This window comes from Onychomys torridus, chromosome 8 (genome assembly GCF_903995425.1).
Source record: "Onychomys torridus chromosome 8, mOncTor1.1, whole genome shotgun sequence".
NCBI lineage: Eukaryota > Metazoa > Chordata > Mammalia > Rodentia > Cricetidae > Onychomys > Onychomys torridus.
Window position 1 is genome coordinate 88288267 of NC_050450.1, and position 23397 is coordinate 88311663.

Sequence of the window (23397 nt, forward strand, 5' to 3'; positions counted from 1 at the left end):
AAGGTATAGTGGTGCCCACCTGTAGTCCCATCACTTGATAGGAGGATAGTGAGTTTGAGGGTAGCCTAGGTTACATGAGATCTTGTCCCAGAGGAAGTAGAGCTGAGGCTGCAGCTCAATGGTGGAGCCACTGCCTATCATCTGTGAGGCCTTACAAGAAAAAAAGAAAGGAAGAAAGAAAGGGAGAAGGGAAAAGAAAAGAAAGAAAACCTTAAAATATCAATAGCTGCCAGGTGGTGGCACACGCCTTAAGTCCTGGCACTGGGGAGACAGAGGCAGGCAGATCTCTGTGAGTTCAAGGCCAGCCTGGGATACAGAGTGAGTTTCAGGACAGCCAGGGCTACACAGAGAAACCCTGTCTCGGAAAAAAAAAATTATAGAGAGAGATGGCTCAGATATTTATTAAGAGCACTGGCTGCTCTCCCAGAGGCCCCAGGTTCAATTCCCAGCACCTACATGGCTGCTCACAACTGCCTGTAACTCCAGTTCCTGGGGATCTGACACCCTCACACAGACATACATGCAGGCAAAACACCAATGAACTTAAAATAAAAATAAATAAGGGACAGAGAGATGGCTCAGTGGTTAAGAGCACTAGCTGCTCTTCCAAAGAAGAGCAAAGAAACCCAGGTGCAATTCCCAGGACCCACATGGCAGCTCACAATTGTCTGTAACTCCAGTTCTAGGGGAGCTGCCACCCTCACACAGATAGATATAATTGCAGGAAAAACACCAATGCACTTAAAAATAAATCTTGGGGAAAAAAAAAAAAAAGCATCCTTCCGGGCGGTCGTGGCGCATGCCTTTAATCCCAGCACTCAGGAGGCAGAGCCAGGCGGATCTCTGTGAGTTCGAGGCCAGCCTGGGCTACAGAGTGAGTTCCAGGAAAGGTGAAAAGCTACACAGAGAAACCTTGTCTCAAAAAACAAAAACAAAAACAAAAACAAAGCATCCTTTTATTGTACAAATCAGTAGCCCTCCTATATACAAATGATAAAAGGGCTGAGAAAGAAATCAGAGAAACATACATCACCCTTTACAATAGCCACAAATAATTTAAAATACCTTGGGGTAACACTAACTAAACAAATGAAAGACCTGTATGATAAAAACTTTAAGTCTCTGAAGAAAGAAATCGAAGAAGATGTCAGAAAATGGAAAGATCTCCCATGCTCATGGATAGGTAGGATTAACATAGTAAAAATGGCAATCTTACCAAAAGCAATCTACAGATTCAATGCAATCCCCATCAAAATCCCAACACAATTCTTCACAAACTTGGAAAGAAAAATACTCAACTTCATATGGAAAAACAAAAAACCCAGGACAGCTAAAAGAATCCAGTACAATAAAGCAACCTCTGTAGGTATCACCATCCCTAACCTCAAGCTCTACTATAGAGCTATAGTAATAAAAACATCTTGGTACTGGTATAAAAACCAACATACAGACAAATGGAATCAAATTGAAGACCCTGACATTAATCCACACACATATGAACACCTGATTTTTGACAAAGAAGCTAAAGCTATATAATGGAAAAAAGAAAGTATCTTCAACAAATGATGCTGGCATAACTGGATGTCAACATGTAAAAGATTGCAAATAGATCCATATCTGTCACCATGCACAAAACTCAAGTCCAAGTGGATCAAAGACCTCAACATAAACTCAGTTACACTGAACTTGATAAAAGAGAAAGTAGGAAGTACTCTTGAATGCACTGGCACAGGAGATCACTTCCTAAATATAACACCAGTAGCACAGACACTGAGAGCAACAATTAATAAATGGGACCTCTATACCATCTTACAACGACTCCAATTTGCAGTAAGGCTCATTAAGGAAGGGAATGGCTCAGTTGCCTTTAGCCTACTGGCTGTGGGTGGGTTAGGACTTCTGTTGATCTTTTCTGTGTTGAACACACAGATTGCAAGCCCAGCGCTACTTTAAGATCTTTGGCAGCAGTTAACTGTGCAGCTCACATACTATTGAGCCTGTATGATAATGAGTATTCAGAGACGGGTAATGCCTGGGGGCAGCCCCCCCCCCCTCACCAACCTAAGACAGAGCGCCTGTGTGGCCTGGGCAGGTGTCTCCATGACAGGTAAGGTGACCTGCTGACATCCCACACAACCTAAGTCAGAAGCTCATTTTTTAGTAAAAGGGGGGACCTGTAGGGCTCTGGCTCCCGTTTTGGGTAACTGTTACATTGCTTGCTGACCTTCCACCCTCCTGAACGCTTAATGGAAGCTCCTTGTCTGGGTATTCAGCATATTGGGCATTAACAGCTTAGATGTAAGATTGTAAAACGTCAGAAGCGGAGTTGGGGATTTAGCTCAGTGGTAGCTCAAGGCCCGGGGTTCAGTCCTCGGCTCTGAAAAAAAAAAATAAATAAATAAATGAAAAACATCAGAAGCAAACTTCTGCCCTCTGGGGTTCTCCCATTGTGCCTGTGCTGTAAGCCTGTATTTAAGACCTCCTCCCTCCTTCAATAAACGACATTCGGCATTCAGAAGAAGAAGAGGAGGAGGAGGAGGAGGAGGAGAAGAGGAGGAAGAAGAAGAAGAAGGAAAAGGAGAAGGAGAAGAAGAAGAGGGGGTCATAATGGGGAAGCCCACAGAGACAGCTGACCTGTGCTAATTGGAGCTCACTGACGATGAACTGACAGCTCGGGAACCTGCATGGGACTGAACTAGGCCCGCTGAATGTGGGTGACAGTTATGTGGCTTGATCTGTTTATGGGGTCCCTGGCAGTAGGACCAGGACTTATCCCAGGTGCATGAACTGGCTTTTTGGAACCCATTTCCTGTGGTGGGATACCTTGCTCAGCCTTGATACAATGGGGAGGGGCTAGGCTCTCCTTCAATTTGGTATGCCAGACTTTGTTGTCTACCATGGGAGGCCTTACCCACTCTGAGGAATGGATGGAGGTAAAGTGGGAGGGAAGTGAGGAGGTGGGAGAAGGGGAGGGAGGGGGAACTGGGGTTGGTATGTAAAATGAAAAAAATTTTAATAAATAAATATATTTTAAAAAAGAGGCCAAGTCTGGGTTACACAGCAAAACCCTGTCTTTGAAAAAAATCATCAAAACAAATAAATAAATAAAAATAAAAAATAAATGGGACATCTTAAAACTGAGAAGCTTTTGTAGGGCAAAAGACATGGTCAATAAGACAAAAAGACAGCCTACAGAATGGGAAAATATCTTCACCAACCCCACATCTGACAGAGGACTGATCTCCAAAGTATATAAAGAACTCAAGAAACTAGACATCAAAATACTGAACAATCCAATTAAAAAATGGGCAACAGAGCTAAACAGAAGAAGAAATCTCAAAAGAAGAATCTCAAATGGCTGAAAGACATTTAAAGAAATGCTCAATATCCTTAGTCATCAGAGAAATGCAAATCAAAACTACTCTGAGATACCACCTTATACCTGTCAGAATAGCTATGATCAAAAACACTAATGACAGTCAATGTTGGAGAGGATGCAGAGCAAGGGGGACACTCCTCCACTGTTGGTGGGAATGCAAACTTGTACAACCACTGTGGAAATAAATCAGTATGGTGGTTTCTCAGAAAATTGGGAATTGATCTACCTCAAGACCCAGCCATACCACTCTTGGGCATATACCCAAGGAATGCTCAACCATACCACAAAGATACATGCTCAACTATGTTCATAGCAGCATTATTCATAATAACCAGGACCTGGAAACAACCTAGAGGCCCATCCACTGAAGAATGGATTAAGAAAATGTGGTTGGGGATTTAGCTCAGTGGTAGAGCGCTTGCCTAGCAAGAGCAAGGCCCTGGGTTTGGTCCACAGCTCCGGAAAAAAAAAAACATAAACATTTATGGCCAGGCAGTGGTGGCGCACGCCTGTAATCCCAGCACTTGAGAGGCAGAGGCAGGCGGATCTCTGTGAGTTCGAGGCCAGCCTGGTCTACAAAGCAAGTTCCAGGACAACCTCCAAAAGCTACAGAGAAACCCTGTCTCAAAAAAAACAAAAACAAAGAAGAAAGAAAGAAAGAAAGAAAGAAAGAAAGAAAGAAAGAAAGAAAGAAAAGAAAATGTGGTATGGGGGCTGGAGAGGTGGCTCAGCGGTTAAGACCACCCACTGCTCTTCCAAAGGTCCTGAGTTCAATTCCCAGCAACCACATGGTGGCTCACAACCATCTACAATGAGATCTGGTGCCCTCTTCTGGCCTGCAGGGATATGTGCAGACAGAACACTGTATACATAATAAATAAATAAATATTTTTAAATTTTTTTGAAAGAAAATATGGTACATATACACAATGGAGTACTACTCAGCAGAGAAAAACAATGACATCATGAAATTCGCAGGCAAATGGATGGAACTAGAAAATATCCTGAGTGAGGTAACCCAGACTCAGAAGGACAAAGATGGTATGCATGGTATGTACTCACTCATAAGTGGATACTAGATATAAAGCAAAGGACAGTCAGACTGCAACCCACACATCCAGGGAGGCTACCTAGCAGGGGGGACCCTAGGATGACTGTGGCTTATAATAATGTTTTGGTTTTGTCCAATCACTGGGCAAAAAAACCATTTCACTATTAGGATAAGAATTTGTACCATATCAAGCTGATGAAAGAATATGCTGGTTGTACTTTCAGGAGGGAAGGCTAAAATCTTTTTAGATTATGGATTAGCCTATAGAAAAATGTCTGCTGTAAATCAAACAGGGAAGGGGAATTTGAATAGGAATCTCACACAACTTAAGTAAAATGTAGCTCTCTGAACCAGATGAAGATAGGTTTCTTCTGTATCCTAGAGTCTAATCAATATTTATATGGATAATTCGGCTATTATTTGGCTTAAAGTGGCTTGTGGAAAATGTTATCATTTTTACTATTTTCTACAGAGAAAATATTTTCCAGTTTCAAATAACCCTGGACTTTTGAATTATAACCTGTTTTTATGTTCAAAAAATTAAATAAATCACACATATATTTTAATAATTTATTATTTAGAATCATATATTATATATTAATATTATATAATTTTTTTTTTTGCCAGAGCTGAGGACTGAACCTAGGGCCCTGTGCTTGCTAGGCAAGCGCTCTACCACTGAGCTAAGTCCCCAACCCTTAATATTATATAATATAATATAATATTTTATATATATCAAGAACTGGGCACAGTGGTGTACACCTTTAATTCCAGAAGTTGGAAGTCAGAGGCAGGAGGATCTCTGTGAGTTTGAGGCCAGCCTGCTCTATAAAATGAGTTCCAGGACAGCCAGGATTACATAGAGGCATACTGCCTCAGAAAATAAATGTAGATATATACATAAACATATATGACATATCTATCTCTTAGTCACACTTTTTTTAAAGTTTCTTTTTTCTTTCAATCATATTAATTACCTATGTGTCATAAAATCCAATATCTAATGCAAAAGTTTAGCTTCTAGTTAAGCTCATATTGTTGAATTTTTATTGAATACTACAAAAAGTTACAAGAAATATTTTATATAGTCATTTATATTGATTTTCTACAGTAAAGGTTAGCTGACACTGCTATGTTTTCCAAACAATGGTTGGGTGGTTTGGGAAGCTTGCAAAGCATCTTGACTTGTGTGTGTGTGTGTGTGTGTGTGTGTTTTAATTTTACATATCAGCCATGGGTTCCCCTGTCCTCCCCCCTCCCACCCCCGCCCCTGCCTTCCACCCAGCCCCTCCCCTCCATCTCCTCCAGGGCCAAGACTTCCCTGGGGATTCAGCTCAACCTGGTAGTTTCTTTTTTTTAAGATTTATTTATTTATTATGTATACAGTGTTCTGTCTGCACATATCCCTGCAGGCCAGAAGAGGGCACCAGGTCTCATTACAGATGGTTGTGAGCCACCATGTGGTTGCTGGGAATTGAACTCAGGACCTTTGGAAGAGCAAGCAGTGCTCTTAACCTCTGAGCCATCTCTCCAGCTCCCAAGTCACACTTTTTATCACTGTTGAAAATACCTGAGAGAAACAATTAGATTTTTTTCAGTTTAGGGTTTTTTTTTTTTTTTTTTTAGTGTTGGTATTTGTTAGATTTTTATTTTTTTAGTTATGTGTCTGTGTGTAGGTATGTGCACATGAGTGCAGATGCCCAAGGAGGCCAGAGGCCTAGAATTGTCCTAAATCTGGAGTCACAGGTAGATAGGTATGTATCACCTGGCATGGGTGTTAGGAATCAAACTTCAGTCCTTCAAAGAGCAGTATGTGTTCTTAACCACTGAGCCACCTCCCCAGGGCCTCAGTTTCTTTTTTTGTTTGTTTTTGTTTTGAGACAGAGTCTCTGTTTGTAGCACTGGTTATCCTGGAGCTCAATAAGTAGACTGGGCTAGTCTTAAACTCACAGAAATCCTCCTGCCTCTGTCTCCTGAGTACTGGGATTAAAGGAGTGTGCCACTACTCCAGACTCAGGTTTTGTGTTTTTCTTTTTTCCTGTGAGAAACAGTTTTAAAGGAGAAGAGATTTATTTTAACCCATGCTTTGAGATATGTCTGTCAGCGGCTTCCATTGCCTGAAGCAAGGCTCTGCCTGCGGGACCGTGGAGTAAACGAAACAGCTGGCGTCAGAGCACCCAGGAATGGGGGTGGGAGGGCAGGACAGACAGACAGACAAGAAAAGAGAGGAGAAGGGAGGGAGGATATAACAGAGGCTCCAGTCCCTACTTCCTCTACCCAGGCTCCACCTTGTAACTTTCCCACCACCTCCCAATAATGCTGTCAAATTCTGTTATGATTATGAAGTCAGAGCGCTCAGGACCCCATTACTTCCCAAAAGCCTATTCACCACAAACAAGTCCCCAGCATGAAGGGATATACCCTACCCAAACCATAACAATATCATTTAATTTAGCTTAGTAAAAGTATCAGAGAGACCAGGTGGGTTTTGTTTTTGTTTTTTTACTTTTTCATGTTTTCAGAGCTTGGGATCGAACTCTGAGTTCGAGGCCAGCCTGGTCTATAGCATGAGTTCCAGGACAGCCAAAGAAACCCTGTCTTTAAAAAAAAAAAAAGTGGGTTTTTGTCTTGTTTTGTTTTGTTTTGTTTTGAGATGGGGGTCTCACTATGCAATCCTGGAACTAGCTAGCCTGGAACTTGATATGTAGACCAGGCTGGCCTTGAAATCACAGAGAAATGTGTGTCTCTACTTCCAAGTGATGGGACTAAAGGCATACACCATCACGTTCAGCCAAATTATTTTGTATTTTAATTATGTTTACATGTGTGTGTCTGTTGGAGGGGTGTGTATGTGGGAGGGTGCACATGTGTGTGGGTGCCCTCAGAGGCCAGAGAGGAAAGAGGATTCTTTGGAGCTCAAGTTATATGCAGTTGTGAGTGGCCAGGTATGAGTGCTGGGAACTGAACTCAAGTCCTCTGGAAGAGCAGCAAGTACTCTTAACTGTTGAGTTATCCCTGCAGCCTGAAATTTTTTTTAAAGATTTATTTATATATTATGTATACAGCATGTATGACTGTAGGCCAGAAGAGGGCACCAGATCTCATTACAGATGGTTGTGAGCCACCATGTGGTTGCTGGGAATTGAACTCAGGACCTTTGGAAGAACAGTCAGTGCTCTTAACCTCTAAGCCATCTCTCCAGCCCCAGCCTGAAATACTTTTAAAGATTTATTTTTGTGTGTGTGTGTTTCCTCGGTACATGCACCTGCATGTACACCACATGTATTCCTGGTGCCCAAAAGGATCAGAAAAGAGGGCATCAGAATTCCTGGAACTGGAGTTGCAGAGCATTGTGAGCATCCAGTGGGTGCTGGGAACCAAACCTGGGTCCTCTGCAAGAGCAGCCAATGGTCTTAACTGCTGAGCCATCTCCACAGCCTCTTCCCTCACTGGAACAAGAGTTTTGTTTTTTTTTTTAAACAAGGCCTCACTATTTAGCCCCAGCTGATCTACGTTGTGGGGCATTCACCAGAGAAGACTGGCCGGACATGCATTTAAGCCAAGAAAAAGTCTTTATTAGCTATCCGATGACTACACTGGGTGTTTGGGATCCCAGTGTACCCCTGAACCTTTCTCAGAGTGAGCTTTTAAGCACAAAAGCCATATCCTGTGTTGACACACTTCAGTTAACAAGAACAGTTAGCCAGAAGCAGAACTACAGAAGCCAAAAAGCAAGGTTGGTACGTTTAGAGACTGCCAGAACTATGGACTTTGATGGATTAGGCCTTTGTTTCATTTTGTCTGGTGGTGCTGTCTACATGCTGAGTTTTACAGCCTGAATGGTACTTCCATCATGGACTCAGTTGTGCTAAAGTCTCAAGGTCTAAGGTCTGGGGCTTTGTTACAATCTAGAATCCTAGAATTCTGTGTAGACCAGTGTCTTAGTCAGGGTTTCTATTGCTGTGACGAAACACCATGACCAAAATGTAAGTTGGAGAGGAAAGGGTTTATTCGGCTTACACTTCAACATCACTGTTCATCATCAAAGGAAGTGAGGACAGGAACTCAAGCAGGGCAGGATCCCGGAGGCAGGAACTGATGCAGAGGCCACAGAAGAGTGCTGCTTACTGGCTTGTTTCCATGGTTTCCTCAGCCTGCTTCTTATAGAACCCAGGACCCCTAGCTTAGGGATGGCACCACATACCATGGGCTGGGCCCTCCCTCACTGATCACTAATTAAGAAAATGCCTTATAGCTGGATCTCACAGAGGCATTTCCTCAACTGAGGCTCCTTCATCTCTGATGACTCTAGCTTGTGTTAAGTTGACATAAAACTACCCAGCACAACCAGGCTGGCATTCCCAAACCAGACCCCACCCCCCAAAAAAAATCCTTGTTTGTTTTTTGTTTGTTTGTTTTGGTTTTGGGTTTTTTGGTTTTGGTTTTTCAAGACAGGGTTTCTCTGTGTAGCTTTGTGCCTTTCCTGGAGCTCACTCTGTAGCCCAGGCTGGCCTCGAACTCACAAAGATCTGCCTGGCTCTGCCTCCAGAGTGCTGGGATTAAAGGTGTGCACCACCACCACCTGGCTGTTTGTTTGTTTGTTTGTTGAGACATGGTCTTTCTCTTATATTGCCCTGGCTGTCCTGAAACTCCTACGTAGACCAGCCTGGCCTCAAACTCACAGAGATTTTCCTGCCTCTATCTCCTGAGTATTGGGATTAAGGCATGTGCCCGGTCCAAAAATATTTTGTAAGGTGGATATAATACTAAACAAAACTAGCTGTCATTTCAAGTTGCTTCTGTTGGTGGTGTCCTCTGCTGCATTTTTTTTTTATTAATAGTCGTGTAAATAGATGATATGTGTGTAATATACATGGGCTTGTATGCCGTGGCATGCCAGTGGAGGTCAGAGGATAACTTTGTGAAGTTGCTTTGTGATGTCTAAAGAAATTCCATTTTGCCAGGCAGTGGTGGCGCACGCCTTTAATCCCAGAACACAGAAGGCAGAGTCAGGCGGATCTCTGTGAGTTTGAGGCCAGCCTGGGCTACAGAGTGAGCTCCAGGAAAGGCACAAAGCTACACAGAGAAACCCTGTCTCGGAAAAAAAAAAAAAAAAGAAAGAAAAAAGAAAAAAAAGAGAAATTCCATTTTATGCTAGGCATCTATCTTGGTACCTAAGAGCTATTTGATTCTGACTCAAATTTCTGGAAAATAAGTTAGTTCTATGCCTTGACCCCTGCCTAAAAATGCACAGCCATGACTATGTACTTATGATATGGCTAACTGCTTTTTTGATTTCTGTAACCTCCTTATGCAGACATTCAAAGACTATGTTGAGGTTGTCTTGACTACCTAATCTTGGCAGAACCGAACAGCGCCTGGCTTACTTGTGCAGATTCAACATCTTGTGGTTTTCACCTTTAAAAATCCTTCCCTCCCTGGGTGGTGGTGGCGCACACCTTTAATCCCAGCACTCGGGAGGCAGGGCCAGGTGGATCTCTGTGAGTTCGAGGCCAGCCTGGTCTACAGAGTGAGTTCCAAGAAAGGCGCAAAACTACACAGAGAAACCCTGTCTCAAAAAACCAAAAATAAAATAAAATAAAAATCCTTCCCTCACCGGGCGATGGTGGCACACACCTTTAATCCCAGCACTCGAGAGGCAGAGGCAGACGGATCTCTGTGAGTTTGAGGCCAGTCTGGGCTACAGAGCTAGTTCCAGTACAGCCTCCAAAGCTACAGAGAAACCTTGTTAAAAAAAAAAAAAAAAAAAAAAAAAAAAAAAAAAAATCCTTTTCTCACCTTCCACACAGCAATCTCGTTTGACTCAAAGATTGCCATCTTGCTATTGAGATTGAGTCTGTGGTCTTTTCCCAGGAGTCTCAAACTCCATAACAACCTTCTCTCTTTCCACTGTGGGTCCCAGGAAGGGAATTCAGGGTGTCTGGCTTCCATGGCAGGTACCTTTACCCACCAAGCTATGTCGCCAGCCTGACTGACTGTTGTGTTTTGAGATACATTGCCTTGGATGGTCTGGAACTCTAGATCCTTCAGCCTCAGCTTCCCCAACAGCTCCTATTGCACCAGCATCTGGCACCACTGAACCTGGATAACTAATTTTTCTCGTGGACAAATTCTGTAAAACAAACCGTCTGAGGGCCTGGGGCTGGGGCTGTAACTCAGCAGAGTACTTAGTTATAGGGTACTGGCATGGGTGAAGTCCTAGATTCAAGCCCCACCACCTGGCTTGGCAGTACACACCTATAATGCCAATGCCTGGAAGAGATACAGAGGCAGGAGGAACAAAAAGTTAAGGTTATCCTCGGCTACACAGCAAGTGTAAGGGCCAGCCTGGACTACAAGAGACTTTGTCTCAAAAATAAAAAAGAAGGAAGAAAATCACATGAAGGGCTGAGGTCTCTCTCAATGGTAGTGTTTACTTGCCTAGCATGGACTCTATCCCCAGCGCCACAGAAAAATGAAATCACATAAGCTTATTAAACTAGTAAACTAGAGGTTGAATATTGACTAAATGATCAATATTTTTATTTATTAAATTACTCAAAAGCTGAGCATGGTGGCACACGCCTTTAATCCCAGCACTCGGGAGGCAGAGCCAGGTGGATCTCTGTGAGTTCGAGGCCAGCCTGGTCTAGAGAGCGAGATCCAGGACAGGCACCAAAACTACACAGAGAAACCCTGTCTCAAAAAAACAAAAACAACTGGGACTGGAGACATGGTTCAGCGGTTAAGAGCCAGATCCCTTGCAGAAGATCAAGGTTCGGTTCCCAGAACCCACATCATGGCTCACAACCATCTGTGACTCCAGTTCCAGGAGATGACACCCTCTTCTGATCTCCAAGGGCACCAGGCATTCACATGGTTGGTTGCACATAAGTGTGCTCAGGCATGCACATGTACTAAAAACTAAATTAATAAAAGAAAAGAAAAGCAATGTTTTGGGGCTTTTTTTTTTTTTTTTTTTTTTTTTTGCCTTCCTGTTTTTAACCCCTCTGGCCATAACATGAACTCAACCTTGACCACCTGAGGATAGTCACAAACATATTTTTGTACAAGTGAAGTCTCACAGGAACTTGTGTGTCAGGGTACATAGATACTCTGCTTCGCCAAAGAGAAAGGAAGGAAGGAAGGAAGGAAGGAGGGAGGGAGGAAGGGAGGGAGGGAGGTAGGGAAGGAGGTAGGGAAGAAGGAAGGAAGAAAGGAAGGAAGGAAGGAAGGAAGGAAGGAAGGAAGGAAGGGGAAGAAAGGAAGGAAGGAAGGAAGGAAAGAAAGAAAGGAAGGAAGAAAGAAAGAAAGAAAGAAAGAAAGAAAGAAAGAAAGAAAGAAAAAGAAAGAAAGAGAAAAGATCACAAACATTTGTTGCCAAGTTATAGTTACAATTTGCACCTATCAAGATTTAGAGATTAAAGGTTTCCTTGAATGTTCCATCATTGTCAACTGATATATAATGCAAGCCTTTCAGCCCAACTAATCAGATACATTTGTTCCTTCTGTTGTTAGGAACAGCCATAATGTTTCTAGAGAACTGAAAATGCATAAGGACTATTTCTATGGTTCAGGGAAGTCGGTCAGCCATTGAAAAGTTCTCAGCTCCCCTAGGGCTTGGGAAATGAACTTTATTTCACCCTACAGGTAAAATGGAGTCTGAAGTCAAAATGGCAGAACTCAGGCTTTTCCTGGCTCCCTTCAAGAAAGAAAGAATGGAAGGGAGGGAGAGAGGGAGGGAGGGGGAGAGAGAGAAGGAAGGAAGGAAGGAAGGAAGGAAGGAAGGAAGGAAGGAAGGAAGGAAGGAAGGAAGAGAGAGAGAGGAGAAAGGAAGGAAGGAAGGAAGAGGTAGGAAGGAAAGGACCGCCTTGGAGACAAAATTTGTTTTGTTTTGTTTTGTTTTTCATCTTATTTCATTTTACAGCTTGTACTCCATCATCCAGGGAAGTTAGGGCAAGAAGTCAAGGCAAGAACTGACGCAGAGGCCATGGAGAAATGCTGCTGTTTTCTCCTCATGACTTACTTGTTTAACCTTTCTTATAGTATGCAGGAGGTCCTATTTCAATAATCAATCAAGAAAACACACCATGCCAGGCAAAATGGCGCACGACTTTAGTGACAGCGTGAGGAAGGCAGAGAGAGGCAGGAAGATCTATACAAGCTCCAGGACAGCCTGGTCACACAGAGAGCTCCAGGACAGCCTGGTCTACACAGTGAGCTCCAGGACAGCCTGGTCTACACAGTGAGCTCCAGGACAGCCAGGGCTATGTAGAGACTTTTTCTCAAAAGACAAAAGAGATAGATAGATGGATAGATAGATAGATAGATAGATAGATAGACAGACAGACAGACAGGAGAAACAGGGAGAAGGAAATAAAATGTAGCCGGGTGTGGTGGTGCACACCTTTAATCCCAGCACTCGGGAGGCAGAGGCAGGTGGATCTTTGTGAGTTTGAGGCCAGCCTGGTCTACAGAGCGAGATCCAGGACAGGCTCCAAAGCTACACAGAGAAACCCTGTCTCAAAGGAAAAAAGAAAAAAGAAAAAGAAAGAAAATGTACCACAGGCTTGCCCATAGACTAGTGCGGCATTTTCTCAATTGAGGCTTTCCTTTCCCAAATGACTCCAGCTTGTGTCAAGCTGACATAAAACTAGCGGTCCCAAGGAACCTGCCACCCAATTTTGATGCCAGAGAACCATACAGTGGAAGGCAAGAACCAAATCTTGGGCTGGAGAGATAGCTCACAACTGCCTGTAACTCTTTTGTTAAGAAATGAAAGAAAGGGGCTGGAGATATGGCTCGGTGGTTAAGGGCACTGACAGCTGCTCTTCCAGGGGATCCAGGTTCAATTCCCAGCACCTACATGCAACTCAACACTGTAACTCCAAGATCTGACATGACACTCTCATACAGACATACCTGCAGGCAAAATACCAATGCATATGAATAAAAAGTAAATAAAAAAAGAAGCAAAGAAAGAGACAGGGGAGGGAGGGAGGGGGGACAGAGGAGAAGTAAACCCTGCAAGTTTTCTTCTGACTTCAACATGAGTACCACGGCAAGCCTCACTCAAACTAATGAATTAAGTAGTTTAAAATGCACTTTTTGTTTTTTTGAGACAGGGTTTCTCTTGTGTAACAGCCCTGGCTATCCTATAACTCACTGTATAGACCAGGCTGGCCTCAAACTCACAGAGATCCACCTGCCTCTACCTCTCAAGTGCTGGGATTAAAGGCGTGCGCCACCACTGACTGGCTGAAATGTAGTTTGTTTTTTAAATAAGAAGAACAGAGCTGAGCTCCCATGTAAGTGGGCAGCAGTGAGTTCCGGACAAGGGCAGAGAAAGTGAATACAAGGGAAGATTCAGTTGGGCTGCAGGGAAGGGAAGGGAAGGAGTAAATCATAACGTGCATACAAGCACTCTCTGGCACTGGAATACACCTGATGCTTCACCACTTGGCTTCAAGGGGAGAGCCTCCTTAGCCTCTCCTAAGATTTCTTCTGTCCCTTACCAGCATCAGTTGGAAGAGTCCCAAGTGGGCTTGCAGGGCTTGCTGACTGACTGGTTCAGGGCTGCAGCAGGCCTGGGCCTCCCTCCTTTTCCAAGTGGTAAGAATAGCAACATTCATTAACTGGGATCCCCTGAGTAGGTGGGGCATGCAGGGAACTATTCCAGTCATTCATATTCGTGGGCAGGAGGTCCCAAATAAGAGATGCAAGACACATCTAAGTAATCAGATTTTCTTTAAGTCAAGTGAAACCTTCCCTAATTAGCACCCCCAGCAGGCTGCTCAGAAGCCCAATCCTGGGTATAATGGAGCCCTGGTCTCCTCAGGATTCTCTCAGTCACAGTGTTTTCTGCAGTAGCTGCAGAACACAGGGAGGTCCCTTGGACCACATCATCCATCTTTTCTGGTTACCATGGAAATTCCTATTCCTACCTCAGAGAATGCCACTCCTCTGTGGCAGGAGACTGCCACTCTGGCGCCACATTTGGGGCCCTGGGGAATTTTATCAAGGCTTCAGATGCCAGGTTGTCCTCTCAAAAGGATTGCCCTGAAGAGGAGCTCATCTTCATCCTGTGTGCATGGGATGCTCCTGTCCATGGGGCACTTGGAAGTGGTCCTCTGGGAAACCAGCAGAATCTATTTGGTGATTTCAAAACTTTACACTTATACCCTTGTACTGGTATCTGCTCCATAAACCCCTTCAAATGAGCCTGAAAGGAGGATGTTACTGGTCCTCTGGAACAGAAGAGAAAATAAAGGCTGGCAGGTACCAGGCAGGCTGGAGGTAGCCAAGCTAATGCTGATTGCTTACAGTAGAGCTGGGCTCCTGCCCTGCCTTCGACTGCCCAGCAGTTATGAAGAAGCCAGCACCGAAGCCGCTTTCAGAGAAGTCATAATGCACAAGTTCCTAGAGCAGGGACCAACTCTGAGCCTGGAAGGTGGCCTCCAGAAGACGTTCCATGGAAATGATGCTGACATGACAGCAAAGTGCTTTGGGCTTCAGACCTGGCTACACACCACCCGATTCTTCTATAGGGAATAGAAAGAGTCTAGATACCAGAACCAGGTCACCAGAAGGCTGATGGAAAGAGCTTGGGAGGTACCAGTAGACAGATCGTGAGTTTGAAACAAGCCTGGGATGCATAACCAACACACACACACACACACACACACACACACACACACACACACACACACACAAGTCAGGCATAGAGTCAGCCTGAATTATGTGAGACCTCGTCTCGAAACAAAAACAAAATACAAAAACAAAACAAAAACAAAAAAACAGAAATAAGACCGGGTATGTATGGTAGCACACACCTTTAATCCCAGCACTTGGGAGGCAGAGACTACTAGATGGTCCTCTGTGAGTTCTAGGCTAGCCTGGTCTACAAAGACAGTTCCATGAGACCTTGTCTCAAAAGTAAAAATACCTGGGCGGTGATGGCACACGCCTTTAATCTTAGCACTCAGGAGACAGAGGCAAGGGATCTCCATGAATTTGAGGCCAGCCTGGTCTACAGAGCAAGTTCCAGGACAGCCAGGGCTATAAAGAGAAACCCTGTCTCAAAAAATCAAACAAACAAATAAAGCCAGGAAGCAGTGGCACATGCCTTTAATCCTCTTGCTTGCGAAGCAGAGGCAGACAAATATGTGAGTTCAAGGCCTGAGTGAGATCCAGGACAGCTAAGGCTGTTACACAGAGAAATCCTGTCTCAAAAGAAACAAACAAACAAGCAAAGTAAAGTAAAATAAAAACAGCAATATTGTTTCTCAAGCCAAGCATGGTTGGCACATGCCTATAAACTCCTTGGCTACTTAGAAGTTCAAAGTCAGCCTTGGGACTGAGACTTGGGAATTCATCTCAAGTATGATGGTGGACTGCTCTAACTCAAGCACTCTCAAGGCAGAGGCAGTCAGGTGGATCTCTTGGGAATCGCCAGCTGGTGAAGGCAGCTTTTCTTCTAGTAACCACACTAGGAAGAGCAGAAATGTCTCAGGGCCATTGTCAGGAAAACAAAGGCAAAGTCTGTGCTTCCCTGGCAGCTCTGGTGGAGGTCAGGCTGATCATGACCTCTCAGTCTTTCTCTGGACTGGCTCTCCGGAGCTTGACTAGGGCTAAGAAGGTCTCTGCTGTTGGGGGAGCATTTCTGCCCTCTCTTGTTCCTGGGATCCCACGCAGCTGAAGAGGACACGGATAAGAGAACAGGCCAGTCACAAAGGCAGGTGAGGCCTTGAGGTGGCCGGTGATGGTTGGCAGCTTCTCGGGGCTGCTCTGGGGATCTGGACACTGCGGTAGCTGACCTTTGGCAATGTTACTATGATGTAGCCAGATGCAACATGAAGCCAGGGATACCAGGGTCTTATCCTGCTTTTAATTACCCATGAGACCTCTGTGGGGCCTAGTGAAGAGTTGGTGCTTTTCAGCAGTCTCTAAGTCCCCGTCACCTGTTCTCTCACCTACATCCCACCTGTGTCAAAGTGTGTGTGTGTGTGTGTGTGTGTGTGTGTGTGTGTGTGTCAATAACTGTTTACAAGCAAGGAGGTCAGTCAGATCTGGCACCCGACACAAGGCACGCACATGATCTCCAGCTGACCTAGTGCCTACCAGCAGAGCTGGGAGAGCGGCCTGGGGAGAGTCACTTTCCCTGCTCTGCATTGGGCCAGGCACGGGAGTTCCCTTTGAGATCTAGACTCAGACCTTCAGAAAGCGTTTTCTTCACTCCTGTGCCTCCAGACTCTGAGGGGCAGAGGTTCAGCCTGTAACCAGGGATTGGCCATCCCTAGTAACCAAGCATCTCCAATGAATGCCTACATGCCCATTCACTGCCTTCAGTACAGAGTAGAACAGACAAAACTGTGCCGTTCCTTAAGTTTACAGTCTTAGCAGGGGATACAAGGGAAGAGGCAGGGCCAGATTGGAAGGCATGTGACCTGTGTATGTTACAATACTCCTCACTTACAGGGCATTTAATTTATGCCCTGCTGTCCCTGTCTTAAACCTTTTAACTGCTTTGTACCAAGGCCATCATGTTTTTAATAGTGTGGCTAGCAAATTATGTAGCTAGTCCAAAGCCCCAGTAATCACAATGCAGCATGATAAATACCATTATGCCAGGCATGATGATGCATGCCTATAATCCCGGCACTTTCCAGGTAGACTGAGGAGAATCAGAAGTTCAAGGCGGGTCTTACATAGTGAGTTCAAAACCAGCCTAGTTGACATAAGACCCTGTCTCATAACACCAAAATAAATAATACCAAGACTGAGGGCATGCAGACAAACAATCTTCTCGGAGCAAGGGCATCCCAGGTGAGCCTGGAAGGATGCCTAGAAGATGTCAAAGGAGGGAGGACCACATTCCAAGGAAGGGAGGAGCAGATGCAAACACCAGCTCTCCTCTTAGACGAGCTTTCTCAGGTGAGAAAGCTCAGGGAGCTTCCTAGAACTGAGGTGGTAGAGAATGTGGGTCTGTGATAAGCACAGGCTGAAATGAGGGTACTAACAGCCAGGAGAATTCTAAAGAAATGGAAGTGGGGTTCAGGGAAAAACAAGCCAACAGAGGGGAACCCATACATATGGGCAAAGAGAATTTAGAGAAGGAATGGGCATGAATCTACAGGGGAAGGGTGGACTTCATTTAAAAAAAAAAAATGGCCGGGAGGTGGTGGCGCACGCCTTTAATCCCAGCACTCGGGAGGCAGAGGCAGGAGGATTTCTGTGAGTTCGAGGCCAGTCTGGTCCACAGAGTGAGTTCCAGGAAAGGCGCAAAGCTACACAGAGAAACCCTGTCTCGAAAAAACCAAACAAACAAATAAACAAAAATGGTAGAGACAAGTACTGTGTATATGGGGAAGGAGATTAGATTCTGGTCTCACACAACAGAGACTTGAATTCTGGGTAGGTTGCTCCCATAGAGCCACATCACAGGCTGGCAGGCTGGGGCCGCAGGTTTTCAGACTTGGATGAACGATATTGAGATGCATTCTCTTTCCTGACATCCAGGAAGTTAAAACTATTTAATCTAAATTTTGTTCAGACCCTTTGCTCCTTGGCACATCCTGTACTCAAGCATTTGGAAAATGGGGGCAAAAGAATCAGGAGTTAAGAGCTAGCCAAGGCTGTATGATGCCCTGCCTCAAAATAATGAGTGTGTGTGTATGTCATTCAGTAAATAGGAATCAAAACAAACTTTAGGGGTGCTGGAGAGGTAGCACAGCAGTAAGAACAATTACTGTTCTTGCAGAGGGCCCAGGTCCCATTCCCAGAACCCACATGGTGGCTCACAACTGTAACTCCAGTTCAGGGAACCTTCTGGCCTCTGAAGGCATCAGGCATGCACATGCAGGCAAATATTCATACACATTTTTTTTAAAATTTCTTACCTTTATGTTTATGTATACAGTGTTTTGCTTCTTTTTATGTCTGCACACCACATGCATACAGTGTAGGCCAGAAGAACATCAGAAGAGCCTTGTGGGCCACCATTGTGGGGTCTGGGACGAGAACTTGGGTTCTCTGAAAGAGTAGTAGTGCTCTTAACCACTGAGTCATCTCTCCAGCCCCCAAAACAAGTACATTTAAAAAAAAAATCAGGACTAGAGCTGTAGTTGTGTAGAACACTTACCTGGCATGTGCAAGACCTTGGGCTCAATCCCCAGCCCCTACAAAATAAAATCCTTCCAGGTCCACCCAACTTTTTCTCCCTGGGAAATGTTCTGTTAGTTGAGCTCCTGTCCTCCATCCAAGGCAGATGCCTTCCCACCATGTAAATTCAGGCCAAGACACCACCTCCTTACAGGCCTTGTCTAAGCACCCCATCTGAAGAAGCCTGGACCTGTCACCACTCTGCCATGTCATCCCATTTCTCTCCCAGCACCTCTCACAAGCTGTTCTTACCTTATTTTCTGCCTGTCCTACTAGCCCTTCCCTTTAAGACAGTGAGACTGGTGATCTGGGCATAAACTGACAGTTCATGGGGCCAGCCAACAAGGTTTTTATTGTTGTTTGGCTTGGTTTGGTTTTTACAGACAAGGTTTCTCTGTGTAACAAACAGCCCTGGCTGTCCTGGAACTCACTTTGTAGGCCAGGCTGATCTTGAACTCACAGAGAACCTGCCTCTGCCTCACCAGTGCTGAGATTAAAGGCACCACCACCACGTGGACCCAGAAGTTTTTTTGTGGTTTTGAGACAAGGTCTCAGAGTCTCACAGTGTAGATCTAGTGGGGCTCAAACTCACAGGGATCTGCCTGCCTCTGCCTCACAAGCACTAAGATCAAAGGTGTACATCACTACACCTGGCCTATTTTTCTGGGTTTTTTTGTTTGTTTGTTTTTTTTTTTTTTGGAGACAGGATATCACAGTCTAGCCTTGAACTCATTTGACCTTGAATTCTTTTTTTCTTACTTCCTTCTCTCATGAGCTGGGATTACGGATTTCAAGGGTGCACCATCATACCTAGCCAGTTAACAGACATATATATGGAGTTTTTTTGTTTGTTTTGTTTGTTGTTCTTCCCAGACAGGGTTTCTCTGTGTAGTTTTGTACCTGTTCTGGATCTTGCTCTGTAGACCAGGCTGGCCTCAAACTCACAGAGATCCACCTGGCTCTGCCTCTGGAGTGCTGGGATTAAAGGTGTGGACCACCGTCACCGCCCAGCTCGTGTTGGCAGTATTTCTGAGTGCAGAGATTTTATGTAAGCATCTACCTTTGGGGGAGTATTTGAACAAAGTCTGGCCCAGTAGTTGGCAGCCACTGCAGCTTCTAACTCTCATATTAGTCCCCATGAACCCAGTTACATCACACTTGGCTGTCGGCTCTTTTATCTGATCTCCCTGGCTCCTCAGAGCCTTTGGATCTGAGATCCCTGATTTCTACTCACCATTCACCCCTGCCGCAAAGCCTATTTCAATAAACAAACAGAAATGGATGCTTGTCTAGCTAGCTCTATTTCCATCCCAAGCACTGCAGAAAATTAAATTTTTAAAATAAATTGAAAGGTTAACTGCTAGCCGGGCGGGAGTGGTACACGCCCTTAACCCCAGCACTCAGGAGGCAGATCTCTTGAGTTTGAGGTCAGCCTGGACTACAGAACGAGTCCCAGGACAGCCAGGACTACACTGAGAAACCCTGTCTCAAAAAAACAAATAGAAAGGCTAACAACTTTGAGAAAACATTCACAAAAGCTTTACCTTACACACAGGTTTGTAGGACAAAGGGTATCCTCTGGTGCCTTAATTTTTCTGTGGTCCCACGCCCCCATCGTGAACTACTTCCTTCTTTAGAAGAATTAATCTAAGTAACAACTTTAGGTTACCAATTTAAAAACATCCTAATCCAAATGACAACTCTATAAGGTTCAGGTTTTGATTATTTTAGGTGGATTAAATGGTTAAATCTGTGAATGCGTGGGGTAAAGAGTGGGTTAATGGGTGACTGTTACATAGCCGAGATCTGTCGAGTTTGGGAGGACCGGCATGTAATTCCCCACTAAAGAACGCCAATCGACCCTCACCCTAAGACCACTCAGAGCTAGTACCAGCACCCCAACAGGGTCAAAATGGTAGAACGTGACAGAGGCGCAGGCGCACTCCAAACCTCCGCCAGTTTCTTGGCCGCCCAAGACAACTACCACCCACACTGCGCAAGCGCGCAGCCGAACCAAGCTTTCCCTGCCCCCCCACCCCGACCCCTCCCTGAATCAACAGGACGCCCTCTCCCAGCCCCATCCAGTGCGCAAGCGCCGCGCCTTGACTCCGCCCCCTGACCAATAGGAAGCCGCAGCGGAGGGGCGCCGGGGAGCCTGACGCCATGGGTGGGGCCGGGACGTGAGGGCAGCGCGCTGGCGTCACAGGGGCGGCTATATAAGTGAATACAGGCGCCGCCCCTCCGCCCCAGTCACTGAGCCGCCGCCGAGGACTCAGCTGCCTCCCCCTCGAGCCCCCTCGCTTCCCGACGCTCCGTCCCCCCCGCCCGCCTTCTCCCGCAGCCGCCTTCCGCAGGCCGTTTCCACCGAGGAAAAGGAATCGTATCGTATGTCCGCTATCCAGAACCTCCACTCTTTCGGTAAGCCGGGGCGGCAGGGGGAAGGTCGCGGGCCCGGGTTGGGGGTGGCGGGAACGAAGCTCGGCGAAACCGCTGAGCGCGGCGGGCTCTCCTCTATTCGGGCGGCGAGGCCCGTGGGCCCGAGATCTGGGGCTGGGGTCGGCCTCCGAGGGTGCCGGAAGGAACCGGTGGGAGGTCAGCCCTTGGGCGGGCCCGACGTCTCGGGTGGCGCATTTACTAATGGCTCCTGCCTCTCTGCGGGCCACACCCGCCCCCTCCCGCCACCCCTGCGTCACGTCCTCTACGTCACCGTCGTTGTCACGGAGCGGGGAGGGGAGGCCCCGCCTTGGGCCCCCGGCTTCCGGTTGGTTGCATCAGCCGGGTGGGGCGCTGCCTGCCCGCTTGGGCTCTCCGGCACGTGACCAGCTGCAGAGGGAGGGCGGGAGGGCGGGCCTTGGACAGAAGGCCCATACTTTCTCCAGCTGACCTGATCTGGGAGGGACGGCAAAGGACGCACGGAGCCCAGAGGGTTGCAGTGCTGGTATCTGCACGGCCAAAACAGATCAGTTGGAGCGGGGAAGCTACCAAGGAGCCGCAAGGCCTTTGAACGTTTTTCATTGTTTCTCCGCAGACCCCTTTGCTGATGCAAGTAAGGGTGATGACCTGCTTCCTGCTGGCACTGAGGATTATATCCATATAAGAATTCAACAGAGAAACGGCAGGAAGACCCTTACTACTGTCCAAGGGATCGCTGATGATTACGATAAAAAGAAACTAGTGAAGGCGTTTAAGAAGGTGGGTCTGCTGTAGAAAGACTACCTTTGATCCTCTACAAGGGGAGAGGGTGCAAACCAAGAGGGATTGAGTACTGTTGCGTGGCGTCATGCTCTACCCCCTTTGTTGACAGAAATTTGCCTGCAATGGTACTGTAATTGAGCATCCAGAATATGGAGAAGTAATTCAGCTACAGGGTGACCAGCGCAAGAACATATGCCAGTTCCTGATAGAGGTGAGCTGCACCCTGCCTGCCTCGGTGCTGTCAGCCTTTTTTTAAGGTGTGGGGTTCCTGGAGTTGGGGTCAGGAGGATGTGCATGCCCTCAGTTGAACCAGGATTGACATGATAATAACCCATCCTTGGGATGTCTGCTGTAGTACTTGGAGAACTGGTGATTAGTGTCGTTCACAGACTTAACCACTGTCCTCTGATAAAGCTTTTATCCTTTTCTCTCTGCAGATTGGACTGGCTAAGGACGACCAGCTGAAGGTCCATGGGTTTTAAGTGCTTGTGACTCTCTGAAGCTTAAGTGAGGATTTCCTTGCAATGAGTAGAATTTCCCTTCTGTCCCTTGTCACGAGTTTAAAACCCTCACAGCTTGTATAATGTAATCATTTGGGGTCCGCTTTTAACTTGGACTAGTGTAACTCCTTCATGCAATAAACTGAAAAGAGCCATGCTGTCTAGTCTTGAAGTCCCTCATTTAAACAGGCCAAACAGTAACAGTAAGCCCTGGCAGTGTCCAGCCTGAAACACAGCAATAACAATGTTGCAGCCAAGCCCAGAGCCCCAAGTTCATAGGCTATGTCTGCCCAGAAACTCCTCAACTCTCCCTCTGCAGAGTCCCCTGTCCTAGGAGAATGTCATCACTTGAGCCACCCAGGTAAACAAGAGAATGGGTAACACCACAGCAGCTGTGCCACGAGGGGGAGTCTCTGGCAGGCACCCCTGGTGTCTGACCAGGTAGGCAGAATTCAGAAAGGGCCACCTTCAGAGGTCATGGACATCTGGCTCGCCACCAGGGTAATCTTTAGCCAGATATATCCTAGCTAAGGGATGTCGAAACAGCTGAAGGGTGAGGCCAGCCTAGTATCAGTTAACTTACGACAGGGGAACAAATACCAAACTGATGCCATCAGTCACATGGCTAGCTGGGGAGGTTTCTACTCAACTGGTGGCAGCTGCCCAGTGCCATGTAAAGGAACAAACTGGTTTTTTGGTTTTCTTTTTTCCCTTCCAGTTTTAATGTTATGTAATGTATTTAAACCCTTTATTTAAATAAAACTTGTTTTCAGAAATACCTGATGTCCAGATTCTGTTCATATTGAGTCAAGCTTATATACAAAGAATCAAAAAGATGGGCTCAGTTGGAGAGCATTTAACCAGAAGTGTGCCTTCCCATTTATGGGTGTTATGGGAGGTGTTATGTAGCTGACAAGGCACTATAGGCAGCTGGAGTGGTGTTACTGAGCTGTCTTAGTAGCTGTGGGGGAGCTTTGTAACATGTTAGACTGTGACCATTTTTTTGAGTCAAGGGCCCCCTATATATATATCATCCTGGCTGCCCCATGCTCATTTAGAGGTGTTTTGAGGTGAAGGTTGTTTTGAGAGACCATTCTTAATGAAACACCTTC

At 45.8% G+C, this 23397-nt stretch overlaps 1 protein-coding gene across 1 annotated transcript; it reads left to right on the top strand.

The window, feature by feature from the left end:
• The first annotated feature begins 20814 nt into the window (after positions 1-20814).
• Eif1 (eukaryotic translation initiation factor 1) lies at positions 20815-23061 on the top strand. The gene is made up of 4 exons (XM_036196399.1): positions 20815-21008; positions 21619-21782; positions 21895-21996; positions 22223-23061. The coding sequence occupies exons 1-4, from the start codon at positions 20978-20980 to the stop codon at positions 22265-22267; spliced, it is 342 nt and encodes a 113-aa protein (XP_036052292.1). The 5' UTR covers positions 20815-20977; the 3' UTR covers positions 22268-23061.
• Positions 23062-23397: the final 336 nt, after the last annotated feature.

What these genes read in the sequence shown, in the direction of transcription:
- Eif1 (XM_036196399.1), top strand. Translation starts at nt 20,978, where the DNA reads ATGTCCGCTATCCAGAACCTCCACTCTTTCG. An exon ending in CCAGAACCTCCACTCTTTCG is followed by an intron (nt 21,009 to 21,618) that starts GTAAGCCGGGGC and finishes GTTTCTCCGCAG; the next exon opens with ACCCCTTTGCTGATGCAAGT. An exon ending in TATGCCAGTTCCTGATAGAG is followed by an intron (nt 21,997 to 22,222) that starts GTGAGCTGCACC and finishes TTCTCTCTGCAG; the next exon opens with ATTGGACTGGCTAAGGACGA.